The sequence below is a fragment of the Phoenix dactylifera genome, chromosome 4 (genome assembly GCF_009389715.1).
Source record: "Phoenix dactylifera cultivar Barhee BC4 chromosome 4, palm_55x_up_171113_PBpolish2nd_filt_p, whole genome shotgun sequence".
Classification (NCBI taxonomy): domain Eukaryota; kingdom Viridiplantae; phylum Streptophyta; class Magnoliopsida; order Arecales; family Arecaceae; genus Phoenix; species Phoenix dactylifera.
In genome coordinates this window covers 10,899,702-10,924,501 of record NC_052395.1, presented here as the reverse complement: position 1 = coordinate 10,924,501, position 24,800 = coordinate 10,899,702, and the positions used below count along the sequence as shown (strand labels likewise).

General features: G+C 39.6%; 1 protein-coding gene across 2 annotated transcripts; it reads left to right on the top strand.

Annotated features, from left to right (window-relative positions):
* Positions 1–3,535: 3,535 nt before the first annotated feature.
* Positions 3,536–24,448, top strand: LOC103722930 (homeobox-DDT domain protein RLT2-like). 2 transcript variants are annotated; one of them, XM_008813666.4, is made up of 19 exons: positions 3,536–4,397; positions 4,520–5,032; positions 9,483–9,562; positions 10,001–10,337; positions 10,500–10,528; positions 10,625–10,714; positions 10,786–10,950; positions 11,032–11,254; positions 11,526–11,626; positions 11,938–12,024; positions 13,131–13,283; positions 13,378–13,533; positions 15,672–15,881; positions 15,967–16,683; positions 16,767–17,321; positions 18,234–18,869; positions 18,988–19,092; positions 20,936–21,196; positions 23,254–24,081. In XM_008813666.4, exons 1-19 carry the CDS (start codon positions 4,250–4,252, stop codon positions 24,079–24,081), a joined length of 5,394 nt encoding a protein of 1,797 aa, XP_008811888.2. In that variant the 5' UTR covers positions 3,536–4,249. The 2 variants fall into 2 exon arrangements, with proteins under 2 accessions (XP_008811888.2, XP_008811887.2); XM_008813665.4 differs by having other exon boundaries at positions 3,537–4,397; positions 10,001–10,528; positions 23,254–24,448.
* The last annotated feature ends 352 nt before the right edge of the window (positions 24,449–24,800 follow it).

The window sequence follows — 24,800 nt, the reverse complement described above, 5'->3', positions numbered from 1 at the left end:
AAATGATAATTGACAAGAGGTAAAATAGATCGTCCTACTTCGGCATGGAACCACCCAAACCCCGCTGAGCTAGCCGACCACGGCCATGGAGCAGGCCGACTTCTACCAGAAGCCTGAGCTGACCTCGCCAAGTATATGTCACAGCTATCGCCTGCAGCAGCCTCGCCGCGTCGTACTTTACTTGATGGCCACGCTATGATGTGTCAACCAGGGCCATACCCTGCTACACCTACCAGGAGCCACACCCTGCTATATTTACCGGGGGCCATACCCTGCCTGCCTAGGGCCATACCTCCGCCATCGGGGCATCCTAGTAAGAAATATAAAAGAAGCCATGAAAGGTACTCTGGGGACTCTCTACACTCTTCCCTCTAGAAGAAACAAGAAACTCTGGCTCTCAAAACGGGACTCTCCAGAAACTCTGTTAACTTCGCCATCAGAGGGCCTTCGTCGGAATCCCTGACGAAGGCTTTGTGCAGGTATCTCGGACCGCAGGGAGGTGGCCCCCTTTCTCTGTCCCGGCCGGCGTCTTCTTGGAGGCATCCCGGAGCACCTGAGGTGGCTCTCTTCTTCGTCTCAGCCGGCGTCCCCTCGATTCCCTTCCGGCGTGGTCGCCCTCAGGCCGAGTTACAACCACAACAATAATAATCCTAGTTATGATATGCAGCGGTTGTAGAGATTGAAGGTGCTGAAAAGGGTTTCTAGCGACCTGCATCCAAACCTTTTCCTTTGTTTTGGGAGGTGCGGCCTTCATCCAGAATCTACCGACCATACCTTATTTGAATGCAATAAGTTGCTGGCTAAATGGATGATGGTTCACAATCTAGGAATGCCTCATATCTCTTTCTATAACCAAGCTCTTCGAGTAATCCTTTCGAATCCAAACTCTGAGGAGGACCAATGGTTTCAGTCCTTTCTTGCAAATCTTTTGTGGTTGACATGGAAGAGTAGAAACGAAAGAGTTGTTTCCACAGGTTTTTACGGAGCGTATCAAAGGCAGCCCCCATAACCAGGCTTCTTAAATATCAACTTCGATGGATCAGTGGGATGTGGCTGTGCTGGGGTCAGATTTGCCATCCGAAATGAACAGAGCAGAATTCTAATGGCTGGTGCAATGCTGCTTCGAATTAATTCTGTTTGTGTTGCAGAGATTATTACAGGTTGGTAAGGATTGTAAGCTGCCATCCAGAATCTTAAGCGGATTGGATCATACTAGAAGTAGATTCAACTATTGCAATTACTTGGATCAGCGAGGAGAGTTCATTCTGTTCATCCTGTTGTTCAAATGCATTCAAGCTAAGAGTTCAAATTCATTCAGGTTGATAAGAGCTAAATATGGGAGCGGAGTTCTACTGACTTTTTCAGACCAGGACGCTGGTGCTCTTACATCTAGTGCGAGATGTGTGTGCGAGCCCCACAGGTGCTCTCCTATATCTCGTGGGTGGTGGGAGACGGCCGCAACATTGATATTGTCGAGGATAGATGGTTGACCGAACTGCTGTTATCCAGATGGCCTACTATGTTTGACCCAACTGCGATGGCCGGTAGCAAAGTGTGTAATCTCCTAGTTTCGGAAGAGAGCAGATGGGATGCTAATCGGATCCACCTTCTTTTCGGCGACGCCTTAGCAGAGAGGATATTGGCCACTCCCCTACCTATAGAGGGGATGACGGATCAGAGGATATGGACTTTGACAGGGAGGGTGACAGTAACAGTTGGTGATCTTCGGGCGATAGTGGTCCCGGAGCCCAACTGTTAGCTAGAGGGCCGTTGGATCTGGCGGTTATGTATCCATCTACGGGTGGCCCTCTTTCTGTGGAGGATGGCATGGGGTATTCTACCCACTAAAAGAGTCCTAGCTAGGAGGGGGATCCGCATACCGATCGATTATGAGGAATGCCCAAGGGAGGAGGAGACTATCAGTCATGTTTTGTTTACTTGCCCGCATGCGACTCAGGTTTGGAGCTTCACCTTGGCCCACCAGGAGAGTTTCACTTCTTCGGAGGTTTTTCTAAGCAAGTTGAGAGATTCGGCTCGGAGGTCGGATATGGCAGAGAGGGGAGTGGTATGGGCATATGTGGCATATTACATATGGCTGGATAGGAACGTGAAGACCTTTGATGGCAGAGGGTTCTACCCGAGATCAGTGGTGGCTAGAGCATCCGCCTATGCAGCTGAGTTTATCAGCTCAGCAACACAGAGCTCACCTAGAGGTGACAGGGACATCTGGGGCTCCTTTTTGGCTCTTACAACGCCCAGGTATGCGATGATACCGTTGGTATTTTGGGAGCCTCAACCCCCTGATTTTCTTAAGGTGAACTTTGATGGCAGTATCTCGGAGGGCGGTAGCAGATGTGACGTAGGTTTTATGATTAGAGACCATAATTCCAGACTGATTGCAGCCGAAGGTCGGCATACCTTTGATGAGCCAGTCTTTGTGGCAGAGCTGCGTGCGGCATGGAAGGGCCTCGTCTATGCCAGAGTGCACCCGGGTGCACGACAAATCTTTCTTGAGGGTGATTCACCCTCTAGTCAAAGATATTTGCCATTTTCTAAAAGAGTCTGACTCCTTTAGTGTCATACATGTATTTCAAGAGACGAACAATGCGGCGGACTAGGTCGCTTCCTTCGCAGTGCATCATTCTGGAGCCGTCACATGGGGGGCATTGGAGCATGTGCTATCGACACTAGAGCGTATTTTATACGGTGACTATTCCGGACGTACTCATGGCTGTATGTAGTGAGACGCCGATACATAAAAAAAAATTCAAATATAATCACAAGTATCACGATTGTCCTGTGGTCAGTCTCAATGAATATGTGCGGCAATGTTTCCTAATCTACATAAGTTATCGACCCTGTCTGCTTTGATACGATTTGTAATAACGCAGGACTTTAGCTAAAAAGACTAGCCAGAAGGTATTTTTTTGATTCTTTAGTCTTATATAACTATCAAAGATCTTTCTCGCAAATAACCGATATAGGACTAAACACATGCCGTCCTTATATAATAATAATGCCTTCTGACTGGCATAAGAACTTGGGTTATTACAACCATAATTTTTCGGAAAGCTAATCAGGCCGTAGGTTGCAGATTTATCCTCCATGTGGAGGGAGATCGTCAAGAGCCCTTCGTGTGAAGGTTATCAAGGAAGAATCTATGGATATAGATCAAGGAGAAAAGGCCCCGTAACCAGTAATTTGCTATAAGCAAAATTAAGCGAACGTGGATGTTTGAAGCGTGTGATCCGATTACAAAGCCCACAAAAGAAGGCCCCTGATCATCAGGTGAAAACCCCCGCCCACGTAAAGCACCCGGTCCGCGATTCCGTCCGATTACGTGGGCCCATGTCAGACCCGGACCCACGTCCATGCCGCGGACGAGAACCCGGCTTCGAATCCAACTGCCAATATCCCCACGCTGCGCTCCGTACACAAGAAAGTTACGACGCATCGCAACGAAAGAATTTGAAGGTAGAAAAAAAAATTCTTAGAAAAGACAGTAGAGCGAGAAAAAGAGAGGAGAAGGCTAGAAAAGAGAAGCGGACTCATGTCCCAATCCCATCCCTCTTCTTAATCGAAATCAAAATAAATCTCAAACGAAGGAGATTCGTGCATCATTTCTCATTCCTCAATCATCCCAAATTCCCATGTCCCCTCTCTTACTCCTCTCTAGAATCCCTCTCTTAAATTATTTCTTTTCCCAAAGTTATACGAAAAAAAGAAAAATAATCGCCCCCACCCATTACATCACGGCAACGTTTTTTCCCCCTCATAGCGATAATAGCATGGAAACAATCCGCTACTCCCGTTTGTTCATCCTCTTTAATCCACGCCAAACCCGAAACCAAAGACAAATCCAACCCACCCTCTATTTTTGTTCGTCCTTTTCCTATTCTAATTACCTGTTCCTCCTCCTCATTCTTTTCTATATCTTTATCCTTTCAACTCTGATCTTATCTGTTGTTCTTATTGTTCTTCGCTTGCTTCGGTGCTGTTATTGTTCGTGTTGGTATTATTATCATTCATCTGCGCCAAATCTCACCGCACATCTGGTCGCTCTTTTTTTTTTTTTTTTTGGTTTTATCGACGCCAAATCGCTGCCTCCCATATTCGCCCCTTTTTTCCGCGTGGTATAAATTAATGCAGGGGAGGGATTCGTCCTGCCAGTCATTGTTCCTTTTCGCGCAAAAAAAGAAGCCCTAGCTTTGGTATTTTCGACTCCGATCTAGGGTTTGGGCCGCCGCCGATGGAGATCGGAGAGGGCGGCGAGGGGAAGCCCCCGCCGGAGGGGTTGAAGAAGCCTGCGTCGACGCCGGAGGGCGGCGAGGTGAAACCCCCGAAGAGGCAGATGAAGAGCCCGTACCAATTGGAGCTTCTTGAGAAAACCTATGCCGGTCTGTTGATCGATCCCTTGTGGATTCTTTCTTGGTCGATTTTTCTAGGGTTTGATGTCTATCGGGCTGGGATTTGGGTCCTTTTTTGATTTTTCGATTTGATTTGGTTTTGCTTTGGGCAGTGGAGACGTACCCGTCGGAGGCGCTGAGGGCGGAGCTGTCGGTGAAGACTGGGCTCTCGGATCGGCAGCTGCAGATGTGGTTCTGCCATAGGAGGTTGAAGGACCGGAAGTTCCCGCCGGCGAAGAGGCAGCGGAAGGAGGAGGAGCCGGCGGCGGCGGCCGGGGGCGATGTAATGATGGTTTCCGGGGCTGCACCGGTGGGGTCTAGCTCGAACCCCTTTGCAGGAGGGTTTGGGAGTGGTGGGGAGACGAGGAAGGCCGTCTCCCGGGCTGCTGCGGCTGTCTCGAGGATTGGGGCAGAGACCTCGTCTGCTGGCAAGAGGTACTACGAGCCCCCGCCAGGGCTTTTGCTGCAACATACCCCACCGGCACAGCCGTTGCCACTCTCAATGGCGGAGCTCCGGGTGATTGCTTCTGTGGAAGCGCAGCTCGGAGAGCCCCTGAGGGAGGATGGGCCCATTCTCGGCGTGGAGTTTGATCCTTTGCCGCCCGGTGCTTTTGGGGCGCCTATAGGTACTCATATGGTTATACTAACTATTATGATAGCATATACCATTCATGAAGCGCTTTACTGGGCAACCATTTTTAGGGGTTTCTATGGGGACTAGGGATGGGTAGCTGTTGCTGCTTTGAGTTCTTTGACCTGCAACTTGTATTTCCTGTTTGAACATTTATGGGGTTTAACTTGCTTTAGATGTTTAACTAATCATAATCATAGCATATTACTCTTTTAGCGTTTATTTCTTTAAACCTTCTAGCATGCTGGTTCATCAATTTAATGTCCATTTCAGCTCACTGGTATTCGACAATTACATGTTATTGTTCTGGAACTCATGATGATGGGTCTTCTAATCTGCCAGTACTCTTTTAAGTTTTATGGTAGTAGCAAGGGAAGTTCTTCTAGTAGTTGTACCTTATTTCTTGCAGTCTTGGTGTAACAAGAAAATTCTCGAATCAAGGAGAGGATATCATGCATGAGAAATAGATTTTGATCAAGGGGCTCCTGATCATATATTTCACAAAGTAAAAGTATCTAGTTGTTTAGTTCTTATTACATTGTCTTTTACTATCCTCTTTAGAATCTTAGAAATGTGACTTTTGGAGAACACTCTAGAAGGTATACTGTTCAGACGACTGAAGAGTTTTGGGGCTATAAAATGAATCAAAGCACATAAATTGGCTGGCCAAATTTTTGAGATAAGGCTTGTCAGTCTCACATAACTATTTATTTCTTATCTTTTGAATAATACTTTTGGATAAATTGCGAGTAGAATTGTCCTGAGATCCTTCAATCATAAGGTCCTGCCTTTTCTACTAGTTCACATTTTTACTCCATGAATATTCACATTTCACATGATTTTTTTATCTGAGCCTGGTTCCGTTCTCCAGATTATTGTGAATGTGGATATGTCCTCCACTTATTTTTGTATTGTTTTCCATCATCCATTCTCTTTCATTTAAACTTCTACATATACTGTCTTGAGGAGCATGCTTTATAAGATATCCTGGTTACACGATGAAGTGGAAGGCACTTCTTGTTTGTTCCATTATTGCTGTATGCTGGTGATATTGGATGGAAATTTTTTTAACAAGAATATGGTCCATAATGTGTTATTCACAATGTTGGCTAGTAAAAAGAGCAAAAGGCGAGCAGGCCACAGCCAGGGATTATAGCTGAGGTGGATCCATGATAAATCAACAATGATTAGGGACTGAAATTGTGTACTTTAGAGGAAGATTGTAGGTCGCAGAAGCTGAGAATGAAGTGGTGGTGAACTGATTGAGATGGGAATGTTCAATGGAAGTCCAAAGAGCCCTAAACAGGCAATGCATTTCATAATTCATATACTTGTCGATGTGTCAAGAAAAGGATGGGGAAGACACTGATGGGAGCCTGGAATGATTTAGAATATGTAGTCAGTAACAAGAATGATTCGTGCAAAATAATTTACAAAGCCAGCTGTAGATATCTGGGGTATGGTTTGTTGGTTAGGCTATGATTTTGCTTGTGCTCATACTTTTAGTGGATCGGTACATATTTGTCTTGCAAACAGATGGGCTTATGGTTTTTCATAAGGTCCCTCTCCCCCTTTTTTCTCACTCCATTCATTCTATGAGCATGCACTTAATTTATTATTCAGGTCTTGTCTCTCTTGTCTGGAGTATAACCAACATGGATGATAATATGATATAACTTTAGCAACCTCCACCTGAAGTTTATATTATTATGTTTTTTCATTTTCTAAACTTTTTTGTTCTTGCTATACTTATAATTTGATATGCACTGGTTACATGTCTTTTATATGCATGGATGTGGCATACTTCAACATCCATTCTCTACTTGGAAGCCGTAAATTTTAGAGTTTTTGTATAATTTTATGCACTTATCCAAGCTTGCTGATGTGTGCTTGACTCTGAAAGCATTTTTGAGTTGGCTTCTCTCTCTCTCTCTCTCTCTCTCTCTCTCGTTTTCTCTCAATATGACTTGTTTAGTGTGAATTTTGCACTAGATATTACTCTCTCCTTCAACTGCAGCTGTCATTCTTGCATTTCCAGGAAAATCACCAAGGCATTATGTTGAAAATATAAGCTGTGTCAGACATGCATCTTGCAAAAAGCATATCTAAGTTTTGTCCAACAATAGAATAAATGTATTTGTGTCAGTGAAAGTTTGTCTTCAGATAATGGTGCGTACAATCATATTTTGGATATTGGTCTCATATACCCTTTCAGCAAACAAGGAAGGAATTCACTATTTTGATAGGCTTCCGAATTAATTTTGCAGAAAAAAAGGAAAGAAATAAATTAGGAAAGAGGAAAATTTCTGGAAATATTCATTAAAAAAAAGTGAAAGGAAATATACAAAAGAATTTTCTGATATTTTTTGGTAATTATTGAATCAGAAGATTTTTAATTGGTAGACAATCTGCAAGGACTGATAAACACAATTTTCAACATGATTATGCAAGGTAAAAAGAAATGCTATGCAGTTTTTTTTTTTGTGGTGGCATAATTTATACTTGACAAATACCAATATGCTTATTATGTGTGAGGTGGGCACATGATGGTTGGCAGCTTCTTATCTTTGATGTCTGTTAAGCTGTTAACTTATTATATGATCTATAATGTGTCATATGATGCCATTGATCAAATAGATATATAGTGATCAAGTTGATATTAGTTTGATGTTGTTTGGTAGATTGTAATGTGTTGGATGTATTGCAGTTCTCTTTTCAAATTTAAGATGTTGAAAATATGTCAAACCTAAACATGTGAGTGATGGAGGTTACTGCCTGATTGGGTTGATTAAGGTTCTTGTGTTGATATGAGAGACCTGGGTTCAATCTTGCCGTCTCTCCAAATAATGGGCAGGCTTCCACTCATCCTAGTTGTAGAAAAAAAATGCGAGTTATGTTGTTTGTGCAGTCAATGAGCTGTCTTTGAATTTGTTGGAGGCTTTTTATCAAGTTGAGGGGCACAAGTGGCCACCGCCAAGGAGTGAAATTCTTTTATAAATTATTTATTGCCCATATTAGCAATGAGTAGGAAATGTTCTCTTATAATTTTTGCAGACAACGCAAACATATGATAATGGTATGCGTTATCTTGAGGCATTAACATTTACAACCATTTAGATCATCTGATATCTGTCTCCATAAGACAACTCATTGTAATTGGACCAAGGTGGCCCTTGCATATTGTTCCCAGTGCACCTGTTTCTAGGCTAATGTACTTGTTCAGCATTACTGATTCATTCTGAACCATTTTTATGTGAAGTGGAATGCCCTCAGTTTGAAATGATAGGATTTTGTTAGATCTGGCTGCATTTGTTCCATCTCATGGATATGCAGGTCAGATATTTACATCCATATGAGTAATCTTGTCCTGTCATTCTCAGAATGCCAACACCAAATCTTGGAGACATGCGTAGACACACAGACACGGATTCCTACATATATTTGTACATATGCATGTTTTGGATGCTTTTGTGTTCAGGAATGTAGCGTATAGGTATATGCTATAGCTTTTGTTCAAATGTTGCATATGAGCATATACATAGTCAAAAATGCATATACGCACCTTCGATCAAATCAATGCAGATATATTGAACTGAAAGTCCCATATAACATGCACTGTTGAGTAATCTTGCATCTGAATGAAGTAATTAATAAAAGGTCCATCCTAAATTTAGTATCATTACTGCTATTACGATGGAAAATTGCTAGCATATGCTTAAGCTGTTTTGTTAAGATATCTTTTTGCAATTGAGATATTCTAGGAAATTAAAGGCCCTCGTCTCATAATTGTAATTGCTCATTATGTTCTTCATTTGTGAACTACAACTTCGATAGACATGCTTTGTTAGGATGGATTGAAGTATTCTTCTATGGTAGGGTCTGGTTCATTCTTGATTATGGCTTTGCAAGCTAGATATTGGCAGTTGGTTTCTAAAGAGGGCAGAAGGGACATCAAGCATGTAGAGAACTAGTAATTACATGATTTTATTCACCTTTTAGTTTGATTTTTTTTTTTAAAAAATGCATCAGCTGTTAATTTGATGAAAATTAGTCATCGTAGTACATTTTTATAGAATAAATGTCTTCGTAACAATGGAGCCAAAGGGGCGTGTAACAGCGGATTTCTTCATTTTGGTCTGACTGAGCATTAAATACTAGCTTTGGAGTCTTGGACTTCTTTTAGGAAGAAAATATCTAAATATGCAGTGTATATTGGCTCTCCCAAATAAGAAAGTCATAAATGTCAAGGCTGAGCTGTATGAATAAATAATCGTGGATGATGCAGCTCTTCTAGAATTCAAGTCTTCTGTTTCTTACAAGTTGCGCGTATGCAATTCGTGAATCAGTCTTGTCGATTAGATTTCATATTTTACTTATATTTTGATTGATTGCTAATGCTGATTGTCTGCTGACTCTCCAACTTTGTTTCTTTGTTTCTTTTAAAGCAATGACACCACAGCAGAAGCAGCCTTTGCGACCTTATGATGGCAAACTATTTGAGAGGCATGATGGGAAGGCGATTAAGGTCTTCTATTTTGCTCCTACCATCTATCATATTATGCTGCTATTTTTCAAACTTGCATTGGGTTTACATGCCTGTCTTTTTGGTTTGATAGGCTTTTGATTTGGCTTTTCCCAAACCTATTCCCTAATGTTTGCTGTCTTGGTACCAGACCCTATATTGGTACCATCCTCTAACAATGTCAGTACGCCCGGTACGGTATCCAGTTTAACATACCAAGTGTTGGTATGCCCCCATACTGCGTACCGTTTTGGTACTGGTACTGTTTGATATGGTCGGTATGCATTGGTACGGATCTGCACGGCAAACCTTGCTAGCACCTTTTAGTATTGACATGTCCTACAATCTATAGTTTGGCATCACAAATCTTGATGGTTCCTTTGCAGAAGAAAAAAATCATTTATCATTCAACATTTGGAATACCTGGCTTTTGTTTTACAGGCATCAACTTTTTTGCCTAGCATGGAGCATTGTTTCGTTCCAAGTTCATCTAATGGGAAGAAGAAGCAGGCAGTTGGAGGTTCTAATGTAGTTCATCCTCAGATGGGTCCAAGGGCTCTTCATGAATATCAGTTTCTCCCTGAGCAGCCAAGTGTCCAATCAGAGACATATGATAGGTTCCCTCAATCTCATTTATATGACTCTTCAGTGGATGCCCCTGGTACCAGGATGCCATCTTTACCTTCAGGAGGGCAATATTTGCATGGAAATGAACAGATGGCTCCTAGTTACACTTTTCAAGGTCAAATGACAGGTGCCAGCCTTTTGTCTCGTCAAGGTAGGCAGCAAATTTATTCTCCAGTTTCAACTGAGTACGACAATGCTCCACACAGTAGCTCTTTTACTGGTGCTCCAAGTGACACGCAATTTGGTGTTCATCAAGTTATGGGATTAGAAAATCCATATTTATCATCTGATAGGAGGATTTTTTGCGATGAAGGTTCTTCTCGAATGGAGAGGAAACGTAAGGTATGCATGATCTTGTAAGCAAGCTTCTTCTGTTTTTTTATTTTATTTTTTTTAGAGTTTGCTTTCTGCTTTTATGTAAACTTTTAGCATATGCAGAATGAAGAAGCAAGAATTGCAAAGGAGGTTGAAGCCCATGAGAGGCGGATCCGGAAAGAACTTGAAAAACAGGATATTCTGAGAAGAAAGGTGCAATATTTACTGACGAGTCTTTGTTGGGGTTCATTAACTGCACACTGAATAAAGTTTTTCATCTACAGAGAGAAGAACAAATGCGGAGGGAAATGGAAAGGCATGATCGTGAAAGAAGAAAAGAAGAAGAGAGGATGGTGCGTGAAAAACAGAGAGAGGAAGAGAGATTCCAAAGGGAACAAAAGCGTGAACTTGAGCGCAGGGAGAAATTTTTGCTGAAAGAAAGCCGAAGAGTAAGTGTCTCAACAGTATAGTCCTTTGAGTTTTCTTTTTGCAAAGTATAATTAATATGTTCCTGTTTGGGATGAGTTCAGGCTGAGAAGATGAAGCAGAAAGAAGAACTCCGAAGGGAGAAGGAGGCTGCGAGGCTAAAAGCTGCTAATGAGAGGGCGACAGCTCGCAGGCTTGCTAGAGAATATACGGAACTCATTGAAGACGAGCGCTTAGAACTGATGGAGTTGGCTGCATCAAGTAAAGGGTTGCCTGCAATTTTCTCACTTGACAGTGATACTTTGCAGCAGCTAGATTCATTCAGAGGTATTTTTCCAAAAATAACATGTGCTGCCAATCTGTTAACCTGACTTGTACATTTTTGGTTATGGAACATGAAGGTTGAGTATTGACATGATTTTTATTAGTTTTACTTACAAATAAATTGATTTTTCTTGGTGAAGTTACCATGTTTACTTGTGCATTAATGCTTTTTTTCTGCTATACAACTAAAAGTCAACTTGAAGGATATTGAAATTCTTTTATGAGAAATGCTTCTGAACTTCGATCAGTAATTCAAGACTTTTCTATGCTTCAGATATGTTGAGTTCATTTCCGCCAAAATCAGTACGACTGAAAAGGCCTTTTGCAATTCAACCTTGGAGAGAGTCTGATGAGAACCTTGGGAACCTTTTTATGGTACCTTTTTTGGATGGCCATTATACCTCTATTTGCTTCATATTTCATGTTAGATTTGATTGCTCTTGTGATGGATTTGTTTTGAAGAACATCTTTTGTTGCTGGAATGTACTTTTTTGGATTTCTGATATCAAGAAGCTAGATTTTGCATGCGTGCTTTGTTTATCATTTAAGAAAGATGGTGCTTTGCTTTATAGCTTTCATGAGTAGGATTTATTACCATATTTACACTTAAATGATCTTTTCTCATTGTATGTATATGTGATTGAATTTTTCCTAACACATTAAATGCCACTGGCTATCAATTTCAGGTTTGGAAGTTTTTAATTACTTTTGCCGATATCCTTGGGCTTTGGCCATTCACTCTTGATGAGTTTGTTCAATCTCTCCATGATTATGTGAGTCCTCTATACATATATATTTGATCATTCTGAACTTTTTGATGTCTTTTGTTTTCTGCATCCTGGAATTATTTTTTGTTGGGTCAATGCTATAAACAATGTGAGAGTCTGAAATCAGGGGCATGGAGGTTGTAGGACACAGAGCTTGGTTTGCAATAAGTCTAGACTCATCTCTTCTAGACATTAACAAATATTAATGCTTGTGTGGATCATGGATTGAAGTCCCAGTGGGATGTTGGAATGGGGCAATGTCGGAAGTGTTAGGATGTGACTTTTCTATCATTATCCCAACTTCCTGTTGGGAGCATGGCAGGGGATCCCCCGTCCCAAGTATTGGGACAAGGTGGGATGGCAGCATGTCCCATTCCACAGAAAAACTGGGACAGCTTCATCTCAAGGGATTTGAATAATTGGTCTGGATGTATGATTTTTGGGGTAGCTAGAGCCATCTCTCTTATTTATACCTGACTTATTCGATGAGTAAAATTTTAATGCTTTCTAAATTAGGTATAAACTGGTATAAGCATCCTTTTCACCTATCATTACTGTTATCTTGATCTGGAGTAAAGCTCGCTGGAAGGTTACATAATGCCGCAGTTCACAAACTCAGCTTCGAATGTATGTATAGATAGATATATGACTGACTACTAGTGTCTTGTCGTTCGCTGTGCACTACTTGTTGCGCCAGGGAATATGTTTTAAGAATTTAAAGTTTTGGGGTTTTGTATGCTGACTTCCAGATGAAGTGAAATGAAGATAAAATTATAAATTTGGAAATAGTTCAATTTGTTGAGGGCCTTGAGGCATTGTGGTGGATCTTGTTAACTGATAAGACCACTTTTTTTTTTTTAATATATATATAATGAAGGCCCTTCCTTGGACTTATCTCTCTTTAAAAAATAACATTTTAAAAGGGTGTTTAGATTGAGAAAGAATGCATTTATCTTCATCCACTATCTAGTCAGGCCAAACTCCTTCAAGGAGTTTGCGTAATTTATAGTTAGGATAACTATGTGGTCAATCCTACAGGACCCTACTCTGTTTCCAAGTTGCCAAGCAAGTGGATGGTCTTGGTCTCATCAATCTAACATAACTTTCTACAGGATTCTAGACTGTTGGGGGAGATACATGTTGCTCTATTGAAATCTATCATTAAAGATATAGAGGATGTTGCAAGGACTCCGGCAATGTCATTGGGAGCTAACCAAAATAGTGCTGCTAATCCAGGAGGAGGCCATCCACAGATTGTTGAAGGGGTGTGTTGGTCTTTTCCACATCTCTATGCTTTCTTTTCTCAATATTGCATTGTGTTTTATATATCTCATTTTTAACTCTTGTTTTCATTGCTAGGCATATGCTTGGGGCTTCAACATATGCAGCTGGCAGCGCCACCTAAATTGCTTGACATGGCCTGAAATATTGCGACAATTTGCTTTGTCATCTGGATTCGGGCCTCAGTTAAAGAAAAGAAATGTGGAACGCGTTTATTTCCGAGATGACAATGAGGTATCCTTCCCCCGATATAAGCTTCTAAGATTACTTTTACATCTTAATTTATTTCCTGCAAAGCTTTGGTAAGGATCTCATAAAAAATTGAGGAAGTGCAGTTAACAAGTCACTCTTATTCACTTCAGAAGACAAGATATTATGAACAGTTGCCAAGTTGCGATTGTGTTTGTTACCAAGATTAGCCATTAAAAAAGTGCACTTTGATTGCTTTAAATTGGAATTCATAATTTTCTCGAGTTTTTCCTCTACTATCAGGCCTTTTAAGATCACAGTTAAAATATATTCGTAGTGGTGATTTATGCAATGTATCTAGTTCAATTTTGTTATATTTCTTTTACAACATTTGAAGTTTATCTAATGCTTTACAACTAATTTATTTTTGTAATTAGAATCATGTGTTTATGAAATGCATTTCCTCTTTGCTGGAGATTGATTTGTGGTTTAGGGTTTTGGAGGATGCCTTTCTTCTGAGCCAAATGGTCTATTTTGTCAAGGAAACATAATCGAAGCAAATACCCAGGGTTTAGGGTGTTTGGTTGTTTTTGCCTGGACTGAATACCCAGCGTTCCATCTGATGTGGCCCAAATGACATTTGGTTTTGTTATTTCACGTTTGCATACATTATGTTGTTGGAGAATAGGAGAGATATGGGGAGAGGCTGGTTTTATTTTTTATGCAATGGTAAAGCCAGAAGATTAACAACATGCAGCCGTTTGAAGTTTGGATTCTTTCATGTGTGACTAAACATCTATGGAACTTGCAACTTTAACCTTTCCCAAAAATTGATGGTATCTACCCAAAAAACTCTGATTATATCTTATCTATACCTTTTCTTTTTAGGAGATTGATTTCAATTGTCAAATGTGTTTCTGGAAGTGTCATCATTGTGGTTATTTTGACATATTTCCAAAAAATAAAGGGAAAAATAAGACCTTTCTCAATGAAGAAGATAAATACAGTGATTAAACTATTTTGTTTCAACTGTTCATAAGCTTTTGTGGACATTCTTATATACTTTAAGAATTGGTTTGTTTGTCTATGCCTTGCAGATGTTATTCATTTTTCATAGCTTGCAATGACTTTTTGCATATATGAATTGTGATCTTTTTTTTTTTTTTGTGTGTGTCTAGCATCTATTATTGTATATTGTAATGCCATAGAATTCTGCAAATCTGTTCAAAGACTTGGGGGCATTGAGATATGAATGAAATTCGTAAAGCATTATGAAACTTGATATAATGTCATTATCACTTTTTGCAAGTAATATTAGGCACGCTTTACTAAACAGAGCCAGATCCTTGGTCTTTTCCATGGTCAGGTTCCTAATATTTTTTAAAACTCAAAGGCACCCTGCATTCTTCCAAGACACATGTTTATCGTTCTCTAAAGTTTTTAATTTCTTCAACTTTCAAATATCTAAGGCTTGTTCAAATTCTTTTAGGTCATGCATATATCTTTGTTGGAAGAGCTATCACATAATCCTGTGTTTACATTAGTGTTGATTATATCTGCAAGACCTGTAGCTTTTGTTGGTTAGCTGACAATATAGTGTCTAAATAGGCAGCACAGAGTTTTTTGTTGAGACTAACACTTGCATCTGTGGACATGTATCTTTTATTAATTAACCATGTCATGCTGCTACCAGTGCAACTATTTTTGTTAGAACAAACTGTCCTTTTTATGGCTTGATCCATGATAATCTACTACCACTGCTACCACCACTGCCGCCGCTACTACTATTGTCCCTATTTTTGGGCTTGATCCTTGATAATTATCCTTATTAATAAATTGTCTCATGTCATTTTAATTGTGTAATTGATATGGACTTGAATATATGCATGGGCGTGGGTATGCATTCAATGGCATACAATCATGTTCATGAATTCTAGTTTTTTGGAGCTCTGAAAATTCCCCAGACTTTCTACTGGTGTCTGACACCACACCTAATCATTTTCTTGGCAATAAATATCAGCATCAATCACTTAATAGATGATTTTTTTTTTCTTTTTAAATATGTACTTTTTGTTCACGATGCATTACTAGTCAAGTAATAATTATGCATGTGAAGGTCCTATCAGTTGTTGGCCTTCTATCTCTTCAGTAGTGATTTTATGAAAGTTTCTTCTGATCTTCAGGGTAATGATGGTGAGGATGTAATTTCCACTTTGCGGAATGGTTCAGCTGCTGAAAATGCAGCGGCGTTGATGCAAGAAAAAGGTTATACTCATAGACGCAGATCTCGACATCGTTTAACTCCTGGAACCGTCAAATTTGCTGCTTTTCATGTCCTTTCGCTTGAGGGAAGCAAAGGCCTTACAATACTAGAAGTTGCAGACAAGATTCAGGTGCATTTCTTCTTTCAAGTTGTCAAATTCTTCCCCACCTTGACCTGTCCATCTGAATATTCTTTTTCTGTCCCTTCATTGTCAGAAATCTGGTTTAAGGGATCTCACAACAAGCAAGACACCAGAGGCATCTATTGCTGCAGCATTGTCCAGAGATACAAGACTTTTTGAAAGAACAGCTCCTTCGACATATTGTGTACGGTCTCCTTTTAGAAAGGATCCTGCTGATGCAGAAGCTATACTATCGGCTGCACGGGAAAAGATACAAATATTCCAAAGTGGACTTTCAGACTCCGAAGAAGCTGAAAAGGATACAGAATATGTTGATGATGCTGAAAGAGATGAAGATTCTGAATGTGATGCTGCTGATGGTCCTGAAATTGATGATGTTGAAGCAAAACTAAACAAGAATATTCCTTTTGCAAATGAATTAAAAGTTACTAGAACGTCAGCTACACTAGGTAACGAAAAGGACGAGGCAGCTGGTGATGAGGTTGATTTAACTCCACCAGATGGTTCTAGGAATGTGGAGAAAGGTCTTTCAATTCCTCCTTCAGAGAACACCAAAGTAATAAGTGCTTCAGGTGCTTCGCAGTCCCTTGCTATCAATTCAAACTGCCATGAGGTAGTTAATGCTGACATGGAGGACACGGAGATTGATGAGAGCAACTTTGGTGCGCCTTGGGTTCAAGGACTGACAGAAGGTGATTATTTTGATCTTAGCGTTGAGGAGCGCCTTAATGCCCTTGTGGCATTGATTGGTGTTGCTATCGAAGGGAACTCCATACGTGTTATTCTTGAGGTAGCAATTTTTTTTTTGGGTACTATGTTTTCTCTTATTTTTGTTTCTATCTGTGATCTGTTATCTAAAGCACAGTCTTTCAGGAACGTCTGGAAGCTGCAAATGCTTTAAAGAAGCAAATGTGGTCAGAAGCACAGCTTGATAAAAGACGTTTTAAAGAAGAATATGCAAGCAAATTACAGTACTCTTCTTTCATGGGGAGCAAGGCTGAGGCAACCCCAACAAATGCTGCAATGGAGGAAGGTCAAACTCCACTACACACTGTTGAGAATCAGAGTTGTGACGGGAATCCAAATACTGTCAACAGTGACCAGTTTGTCGAGCAAAACAGTCAGATCAATGTTAGTAATGCATCTGCTGAGAAAAATTCTTTAGGACAAGATTTTTCTTCAAATGCAGACACTCTTCCACTTCAACAATATGGATGTGCTGCTGAAAAGTCACGTTCACAGTTAAAATCATATATTGGTCACAAGGCAGAACAACTCTATGTATACAGGTCACTACCTTTGGGTCAAGACCGTAGGCGTAATCGATACTGGCAGTTTTCAACATCTGCTTCACCAAATGATCCTGGTTCAGGAAGAATCTTCTTTGAGTCCAAAGATGGATATTGGAGGGTTCTTGATTCAGAGGAGGTGCTCACCACTTTCATTTTAATAGTTAAAATTTTAATTTCATTTACCTCCATTTATACCTACTTAATCTCTGGGCACAGTATCTGTCAGTGTCAAACTAATTTTTCTCATCCGATAAAAGTTGGATAGTCAATTATTTCTACATTTTGTGAAAATAAATTCTAATTTAGATTTCAGGTGCTAAATTGTCCACTAATTTTTTATGACCTTTTTGTGATATTTTTCATTTTTGAATACTTTTTCTCTATGCTAGATGTTTATGTAATAAATTGTGTTCTTGAATTGGATCATAATGGGTAGTGCAATATTTATTGTTTGCACTAATTTCGTGTACATTGCGTTTCTGAATTTGCTGGATTGTTTTCTATGTTTGATTTAATAAAAACAGTTCATCTAGATTCTACCATAAAACTAAAAAGTGTAAAAGCTTGATTGGCATGTTGAGGATTGCGAACTGTGCTAGCATAATGGCAGGATACAGATCCAGAAACTGAAAGGGTTATTAATGAGTGAAAAGAGGAAAAATAGCTAAATGGATAGATGGTGTTGTTAAAAATGCATACATCATGTAGACTAGGTTGGAATCCTCATACTTTCTTTTTCTTGGTTATTTAATTTTCACTTTTTAGCTCATAAATACTGCATGTGCATATGTAGTTAACTATACCTAGGTCATTTCATTCTAAAATTATTGTCATCGAAGAATTTATATTCATGCTTTTCTTCTTTTTTTTTTAAAAAAAAATAGTATCTAATGGAAAAGAGGATGCATATTTATATTATACCAACTGAATTTTACTGTTTCATAATCTTGGGCTCATTCATGACGTATATTTGAGTATTGAATGTGGTGCACAATCCTTGTAAATTATGTGCTTTATTTATAAAACAGTATTCTTGATAAAAATGCAGGCATTTGATGCTCTTCTATCTTCCCTGGATACACGTGGTATTAGGGAGTCGCATTTGCATTCTATGTTGCAAAGAATTGAAACAACCTTCAAAGAAGCAATTAGGAGGAAAAAGTGTACCACCTCTCTGAACTCAACTGAAGGTCCTGTCAAAGCAGGGGCTAATGAAATGATGTCAAGTCCTGATTGCAGCACAGAATTTGACAGTCCCAGCAGTACTCTTTGTGGTCTTACTTCAGATGGTTCGGAATTCTCCACATCCTTCATGATTGATCTTGGGCGAAATGAGATTGAGAAGAGTGCTGCTTTGAAGAGGTACCAAGGCTACTTGAAATGGATGTGGAAAGAATGCTATAACCCTCATATATTATGTGCCATGAAATATGGGAAGAAAAGATGTTCTGAGCTTCTACAGACTTGCCATTTCTGCTACCAGTCTTACTTAGCTGAAGAAAGGCATTGCCCTTCTTGCCACAAGACATTCAAAACCTTTTATAATGCTGATGCAAATTTTTCAGAACATGTGACTATGTGCGAAGAAAAGCGAAAAATGGACCCTGAGTGCAAAATCCAAGTATCAGATTCTTCTCTTCCCATAGGGATCAATCTGCTTAAGGCACAGTTGGCTGTAATTGAGGTGTTGTGACAGTGCTTAAGCTTGGATTTCTTCTTTTAGTTTCATTTTTTGAATTAAGTTTATGCAATCTACTGTTGCTTTTTGATTATGTTCACTGTAGACTTTGTTGTTTTTTCAGGTCTCCATTCCTTCAGAAGCTCTTCAGCCTTATTGGACTGAAGGATATCGAAAGTCTTGGGGTGTAAAGTTGCACTCCTTGTCATCTGCTGAGGAACTCTTTCAGGTTGCATTTACTTTTGCATATTGACCACATAACCTTTAATACATCATATGATCATTTCAGTTTGTTTTTATTGCTATATACTAAACCAATAGAAAACAATCATGGAGAATAACTTTTTGCTTATTTCACCAGTCATCGGAACTCTTTACTCAAGGGCATTAGAGGATCATTGTTCATCTTGTGTCTCCATCTGATATAGACTTCAGTGGCCTGTTTCACTTGTACCTTTGCCGTAAATCAATGCTTCCTGTTGGCATTAGCTGTCTTCATGAAAATAAATTTACATTAAGTGTCCAATCTAGTGCTTCAAAATCGTTAAACATAGTCTAATAGTTTTTGATACATTAAATTGTCTGGTGTTTAGGCACATTGGCCCTTGTAGGCTTTGAGATACTGTTGTCACTGATCAAAAACATCAATGACACCTGAAATGAACACAGTTTAGGCCTGCAAGAATTCTCAAATTAACCAGGGTGAAATAGCTTTGGAGCTGGTAAAATCTGATTTAGCATTTCAATTGGTTGAAGTGTTTTTTTGGATGGTCTGGTGCCTTGGTCGTTCACTTATTTTTTCCCATCCTTTTTCCTATTGTAGATTATGAATGTAATATACAATATTTTGTTATCTCAATTAAATGAAACAAAAGTAATGCATCATGATCATTGTCCAGTATTGGCACCCAACATGAGTTGACACGATCTATTTGTTATTTTAATTTTTTTATTTAAAAAATTATTTTTCCTTTTGACTTTTTTTTTCTGAAATGGCACAACATGTTGGTTGGCACACTCATTGGCACCAAAACTTGAAACCTTGATCATGATTCAATAATTACTAATCAAAGGATAACCAAAAAGATAGTATACTAGTGCCCGTGGTTGAAGTTGTATGTGCTTTTTTCTTAGTATATTGCTTTTATTTTGATTGCATCAGTGACATGTAATAACAAAAACCATTCAGCTCAGAAAATATGTGAAAATGAATTTCTACAGTTTCGAATATTGATTCAATTTGTTATTCAATCTATTGAATCAGTAACTTAGTATTCACTTCCATCCAAATTATGAAATTTGTACCAATTTCATAATCAAATCAACATCAGTGACACATCATTTGCGTCTTACGAACATAAATGAAGTTATGTCCATTTTTTTTCCTCTTCAAATGCCTTCACCAGTTTTTGACCATCACAAAGAATGCCTCAAATTACTGGCGGAGCCCCGGGGAAGAGAGAGAGGGGGAGGGGTGGTTGCGATTGGGGGCAATTGGTTATTGGTGGAGTTTAACACACGTTTGCCCCTCTCCTGATTCCTGATTTCCTGGTCAACAGTTAGATATGGTTTGAAATTTGGTCGTTTAAAATTTGGTTAAGGATGGTATTGTGGTAGTTCGTATGGCCAAATTGGACCGAAGTGCTTGCATAACATTAAAAATACATTTTGCATTGTTATATCAGACAAAGCCATGCATTTTGAACAATTCCTGGTCATCTTCCAAATATATTTTTACCTAGTTGTTCTTCGTCGGTATACCTGTCAAAATTAAATTATCCTTTTAGTTGATTATTGGTAGAGTGCTATAAGTTCAACCGCTTAGAATTTTGGATTATATCTCTTAGAGTACACCTGTTGTCATTTGTGCTAAATCTTGTGGATGTTACTTCAGTCTTCTGTATTGCCCGATTTTAAATACATCTCTTCTTGGCGACAATTTAATTTCATCCTGCACTCCTTCAATTAAAATGCTACTAAGCTGAACTTTAGTTTTCTGCCCTTGCCATTTTGTGGATATCGTTTTTGTGCAGAAGTCAATAAATGTTATATTTTGTTTCATGTGCTTGCAGATTCTGACTTTGTTAGAAGGTGCAATAAAACGAGACTGTCTCTCATCGGATTTTGAAACAACAACTGAACTGCTGAGTTCTACTACACCAGGACTCGCTGTAGACAATACTGTTTCCCTTTCTGGATCAGTTCCTGTACTTCCATGGGTGCCTGATACAGCAGCAGCTGTGGCTTTAAGGCTGTTGGATCTTGATTCTTCGATTTCTTACATGCTGCATCAAAAGCTGGAATCCCATAAGAAGGAAGTAGGAGAATTTATTGTAAGTTCATCATCTTCTCTTTTCTTCTGAATTTTGGGTTTTTTTAATAAGTAATCTGCATGCCTTGTAAACTGAGATAGGAAGCAGTTGCATTGTAGGAATCAGTAGCATCGTTATGGTTAATTATAGTTTTCATTTGATATGTTATACTTCAATTTTGATTAAATCATGAAGTATTTGTTTGACATACAAATATTTGGATGTCAATTGCCTCTCCCATTGGAACAATATGATCTTTTGGCTCAATTAGAATTGTCCTTTTCTTATGTGGGAGTTGTTGTGGGGAGCTAAATTATGTAACGTTGGTTATGCTTTATGTCTCAAAATGTTGAAATAAAAAATTCCTCTACTTAAAGCACTTTATGTACATTTTAATCAATTTATGCTCTTAGGGAATCCATTAATGATGAATTCCAGTCCTGTCTATTTTTCAGAAGAACAAGTCGAAACTAATTTGGAGCTTTAGTTGTTGTATTTGGGCTATCTATGTAACGTCAGAGGTAAATGACTTTGTAGTTAGGTTCAGAATCATATTTAAGAAAAAAAAAAAATATAAGAGGGACATTAGGATGGAGCAGTTAAAGTCAGCAAGTTGGCACTGCCACAAACTTTGACAGGGAAACAGCCGCTGCAATCCATCCTGTGTTGATTTGATCCTGTGAAATCTCTAATTTAATTTTAGAAGAGTGCTTCTGTTCCACCCAAGACATAATGGATTGTTATCGTCCTCTTAAGAAATTACATTTTTTTGTTACACTCAAGAAATTACATTGAGAGTGTGTCTGTATATATTTCACTCCCTTAAATCAGTGCATCCTTTTCTTATCATGTTGTTTTACAAAATACATTGATAAACATGACAAATCTTGAAATTTACAATTTTAATCACTATTCCAATAACAGAAACTACTTAATTTTCAAGTGAAATTCTATTGAAGTGAATTCCTCTAACAAATGGATGGGGTTGCTAGAGTTCGGGAACCATTCTAGGTCATCATTTTTACCAAATGTTAGGACTCGTTTTCTTTCTTCCTAAAATTATTCCATGTCTCTTCTAATGCATTTCGCTACTTGTTTCATCTAATCATCCAAACTTTTAATCAAATCAATGCTGATCTAGATGAACTTTATCAGTAAGTTAAAAGTTTAATGCATTGGTATTTCACTGCTCCTGTAAATTCTAATATTAATGCTGCACAGAAAATGAACTTGTCCTTCCTATTGGATAGCGCTGTGTACCAAAATCTATTGGATAGTGTTGTGTACTTAAATCTGATACATAAATAATCCTTTGTTACTCACCATTAATAGGGTGGAAATTTTGCGCAAGCAAAAATTAAAATTCTGAAAATTGGTGTCACTTCTTTTTTTCTAATTTTGTTTGGGCTTCTAAGGGGCTGTTCAGATGCCTGGTAAACTTTGGATGCCCAGGTGAGCTCTCCAGTTGATATATGGTAGATGGTGAATAGTGGGGAGGTTAGCATGGGACAGTAGGGCCCTGTTTGAGAAGATCCTGCTGGATCCTGAAACATCCAGCAGGATGTTCCGGAGAGGGTGGAGAGAGAGGAGTGGGGGAGGGAGAGGGTGGGGAGCCCGGCAGTCTCAATCCCTGCAGGAAGAAATGAAAGATCTCATGAGGATATGGGCTGGGTCGGGGGTGGGTTGATGTGTGCCGGACCCCAATGGTTGTCCTAGCCACCAATCTAGCAGGATTGGTCTGGCTGTTTCTGCTTGATTGCCTAAACAGGCCCTAAAAGATGCTCCTAATCAATTACTGTGTCTTATGTGATCCCAAAAGAATTGGGATTCTGGAAATCACCTCTGATAAGGATTCCAGTATCCTAGTTTTTGAGGACTGTAATCCAAAAGCTCCCGATCTGTTGCTATGGCTGCCTAATTTTTCTCTCAGTTGCTGACTTTCTCTTAAAATTCGGTCGAGTGGGGAACTTGTTCCTGTAATACTTTGTGTGGGCATCCAGAAAGGCCCTAAATGTACCAGCTATTTGAATTTAGCATATTCTGGCTCCCTTGGATGATAATAGTATTCTTTTATGCAGAAACTTTCATCAAGATATGCAGTTGTCAAGAGTATTCAAGAGCTGGATCCAACAGATACTGCAGATCAACTTGATTACCTGAAAGAGGCTAAGTGGCTTGATCCTGGGAGTGGACGCAGAGGTCGTGGACGAGGGAGCCGTGGTCGGGGTGGAAGGGGTCGTGGGCGTGGAGGAAGAGGTTCAAGAGGGAATGGAAGCTCCACCAGAGCAGAGTTCAGAGATGAAAACATCAATAGTTTTGGGAAGACCACACGGAAGTATGCAAGAAGAGGCAGGACACGTGGCCGAGGGGGGCGTAGGAGGGGTCGTCGCACTGTTAGGCCACGGCAAAGATCTGAGAGCAGGGTGCCAGCAGTTCAAAAGGAGACTTTGTTTAGCAATTTTAACAATGTGAGTAATAGTGTCAAACATGACAGTGTTGAGTCTCCAAGAAGCTCGGGTGGAGAAGAATGGGGTTTAGAGGAAACCAGTAGGGCGTACATTGAAGATGATGACAACAGTGAAGGTTCCCAATCTGATGAAAACGGTCAAGCATCGGGAGATGAGTATGATGACCAATCGGCAGATTATGTTATAGACTACGACGACAGCAAACCCGTAGGACTAATGGATGATGAGAGTGAGGAGGATGATGATGCAGAAGGTGATGAGGAAGGAGATGAAGATATAGAGGAAGATGAGGTGGACCACAGTGGCCACGAGGGCTTGGATGCCGATTTGGATGATGAAGATGAAGAGGAAATTGGTGATGATGGGGAGGAGGTTGGCGATGGTGTGGGAGATGGAGGTGAAGGGGCTTCATCTTTCTCTTCAGAATACAGTGATTAAGGAATTTTATCTCTGTATAGAGTACAGGAGAAAAGTACTTGAGAGAAATGATATCTGTCTATTTTTCTTTCTGCCCAGCGATAGCAGTAGCTGCCATTATATTTCTTTTTGTTGGACTGGTGGTAATTGATAGCTGAGGCAGTCTGAGGTGAATTGTGAACAATGTGGATGAGGGAAGATCTGTGTCATTTGAGAAGGGCATGTTTGCACTCGTCCACAGTGGCCGGCAAAAACTAGATCAAGGCTAAGCAATACTGAGTGTTGTGACATTTGTAGATTTGTGTTGGTCAATCCTCTTGAGGCTGTTCCATGTACCTATTAAATGATTATCTTTTATTTATAAATTTTCTTTTTGGTTGGGATAAAATTTGGTTTAATTATTAGCTACATGTCTGCTATATGTGTTATCTTGATGCAGGGTCTGTTTGAGGAAGCGTGTCCATGCTTTTCTGGTTATTTATATTGAAACAGTAGTCCTGAGCGGTAGTTTTCATTCTCGATTTTGGTTATCATTCAGTTGTTTCCATGTTCGCCAAAAGCTTTTTTGCCTTTTTGTTCTTTGCTTTTGGCGTTCAAGTAACCTGGAAGTATTTTGCAAGTGCTTAATGCTTCAAACAGTTTTGCCGGATCCGCCGCTAATAATATGAAAGACCTTTAAATTCAGATAAAGTGTAAGTTGTACTCATTCCATTTTTGGCATCTAAGATGATTTATATTCC

Coding starts and splice junctions, on each gene's coding strand:
- LOC103722930 (XM_008813665.4), top strand. CDS start 4,250: ATGGAGATCGGAGAGGGCGGCGAGGGGAAGCCCCCGCCGGAGGGGTTG. Junction 4,398..4,519: donor TCTTGAGAAAACCTATGCCG/GTCTGTTGATCG, acceptor TGCTTTGGGCAG/TGGAGACGTACCCGTCGGAG. Junction 13,284..13,377: donor ATCCACAGATTGTTGAAGGG/GTGTGTTGGTCT, acceptor TTTCATTGCTAG/GCATATGCTTGGGGCTTCAA.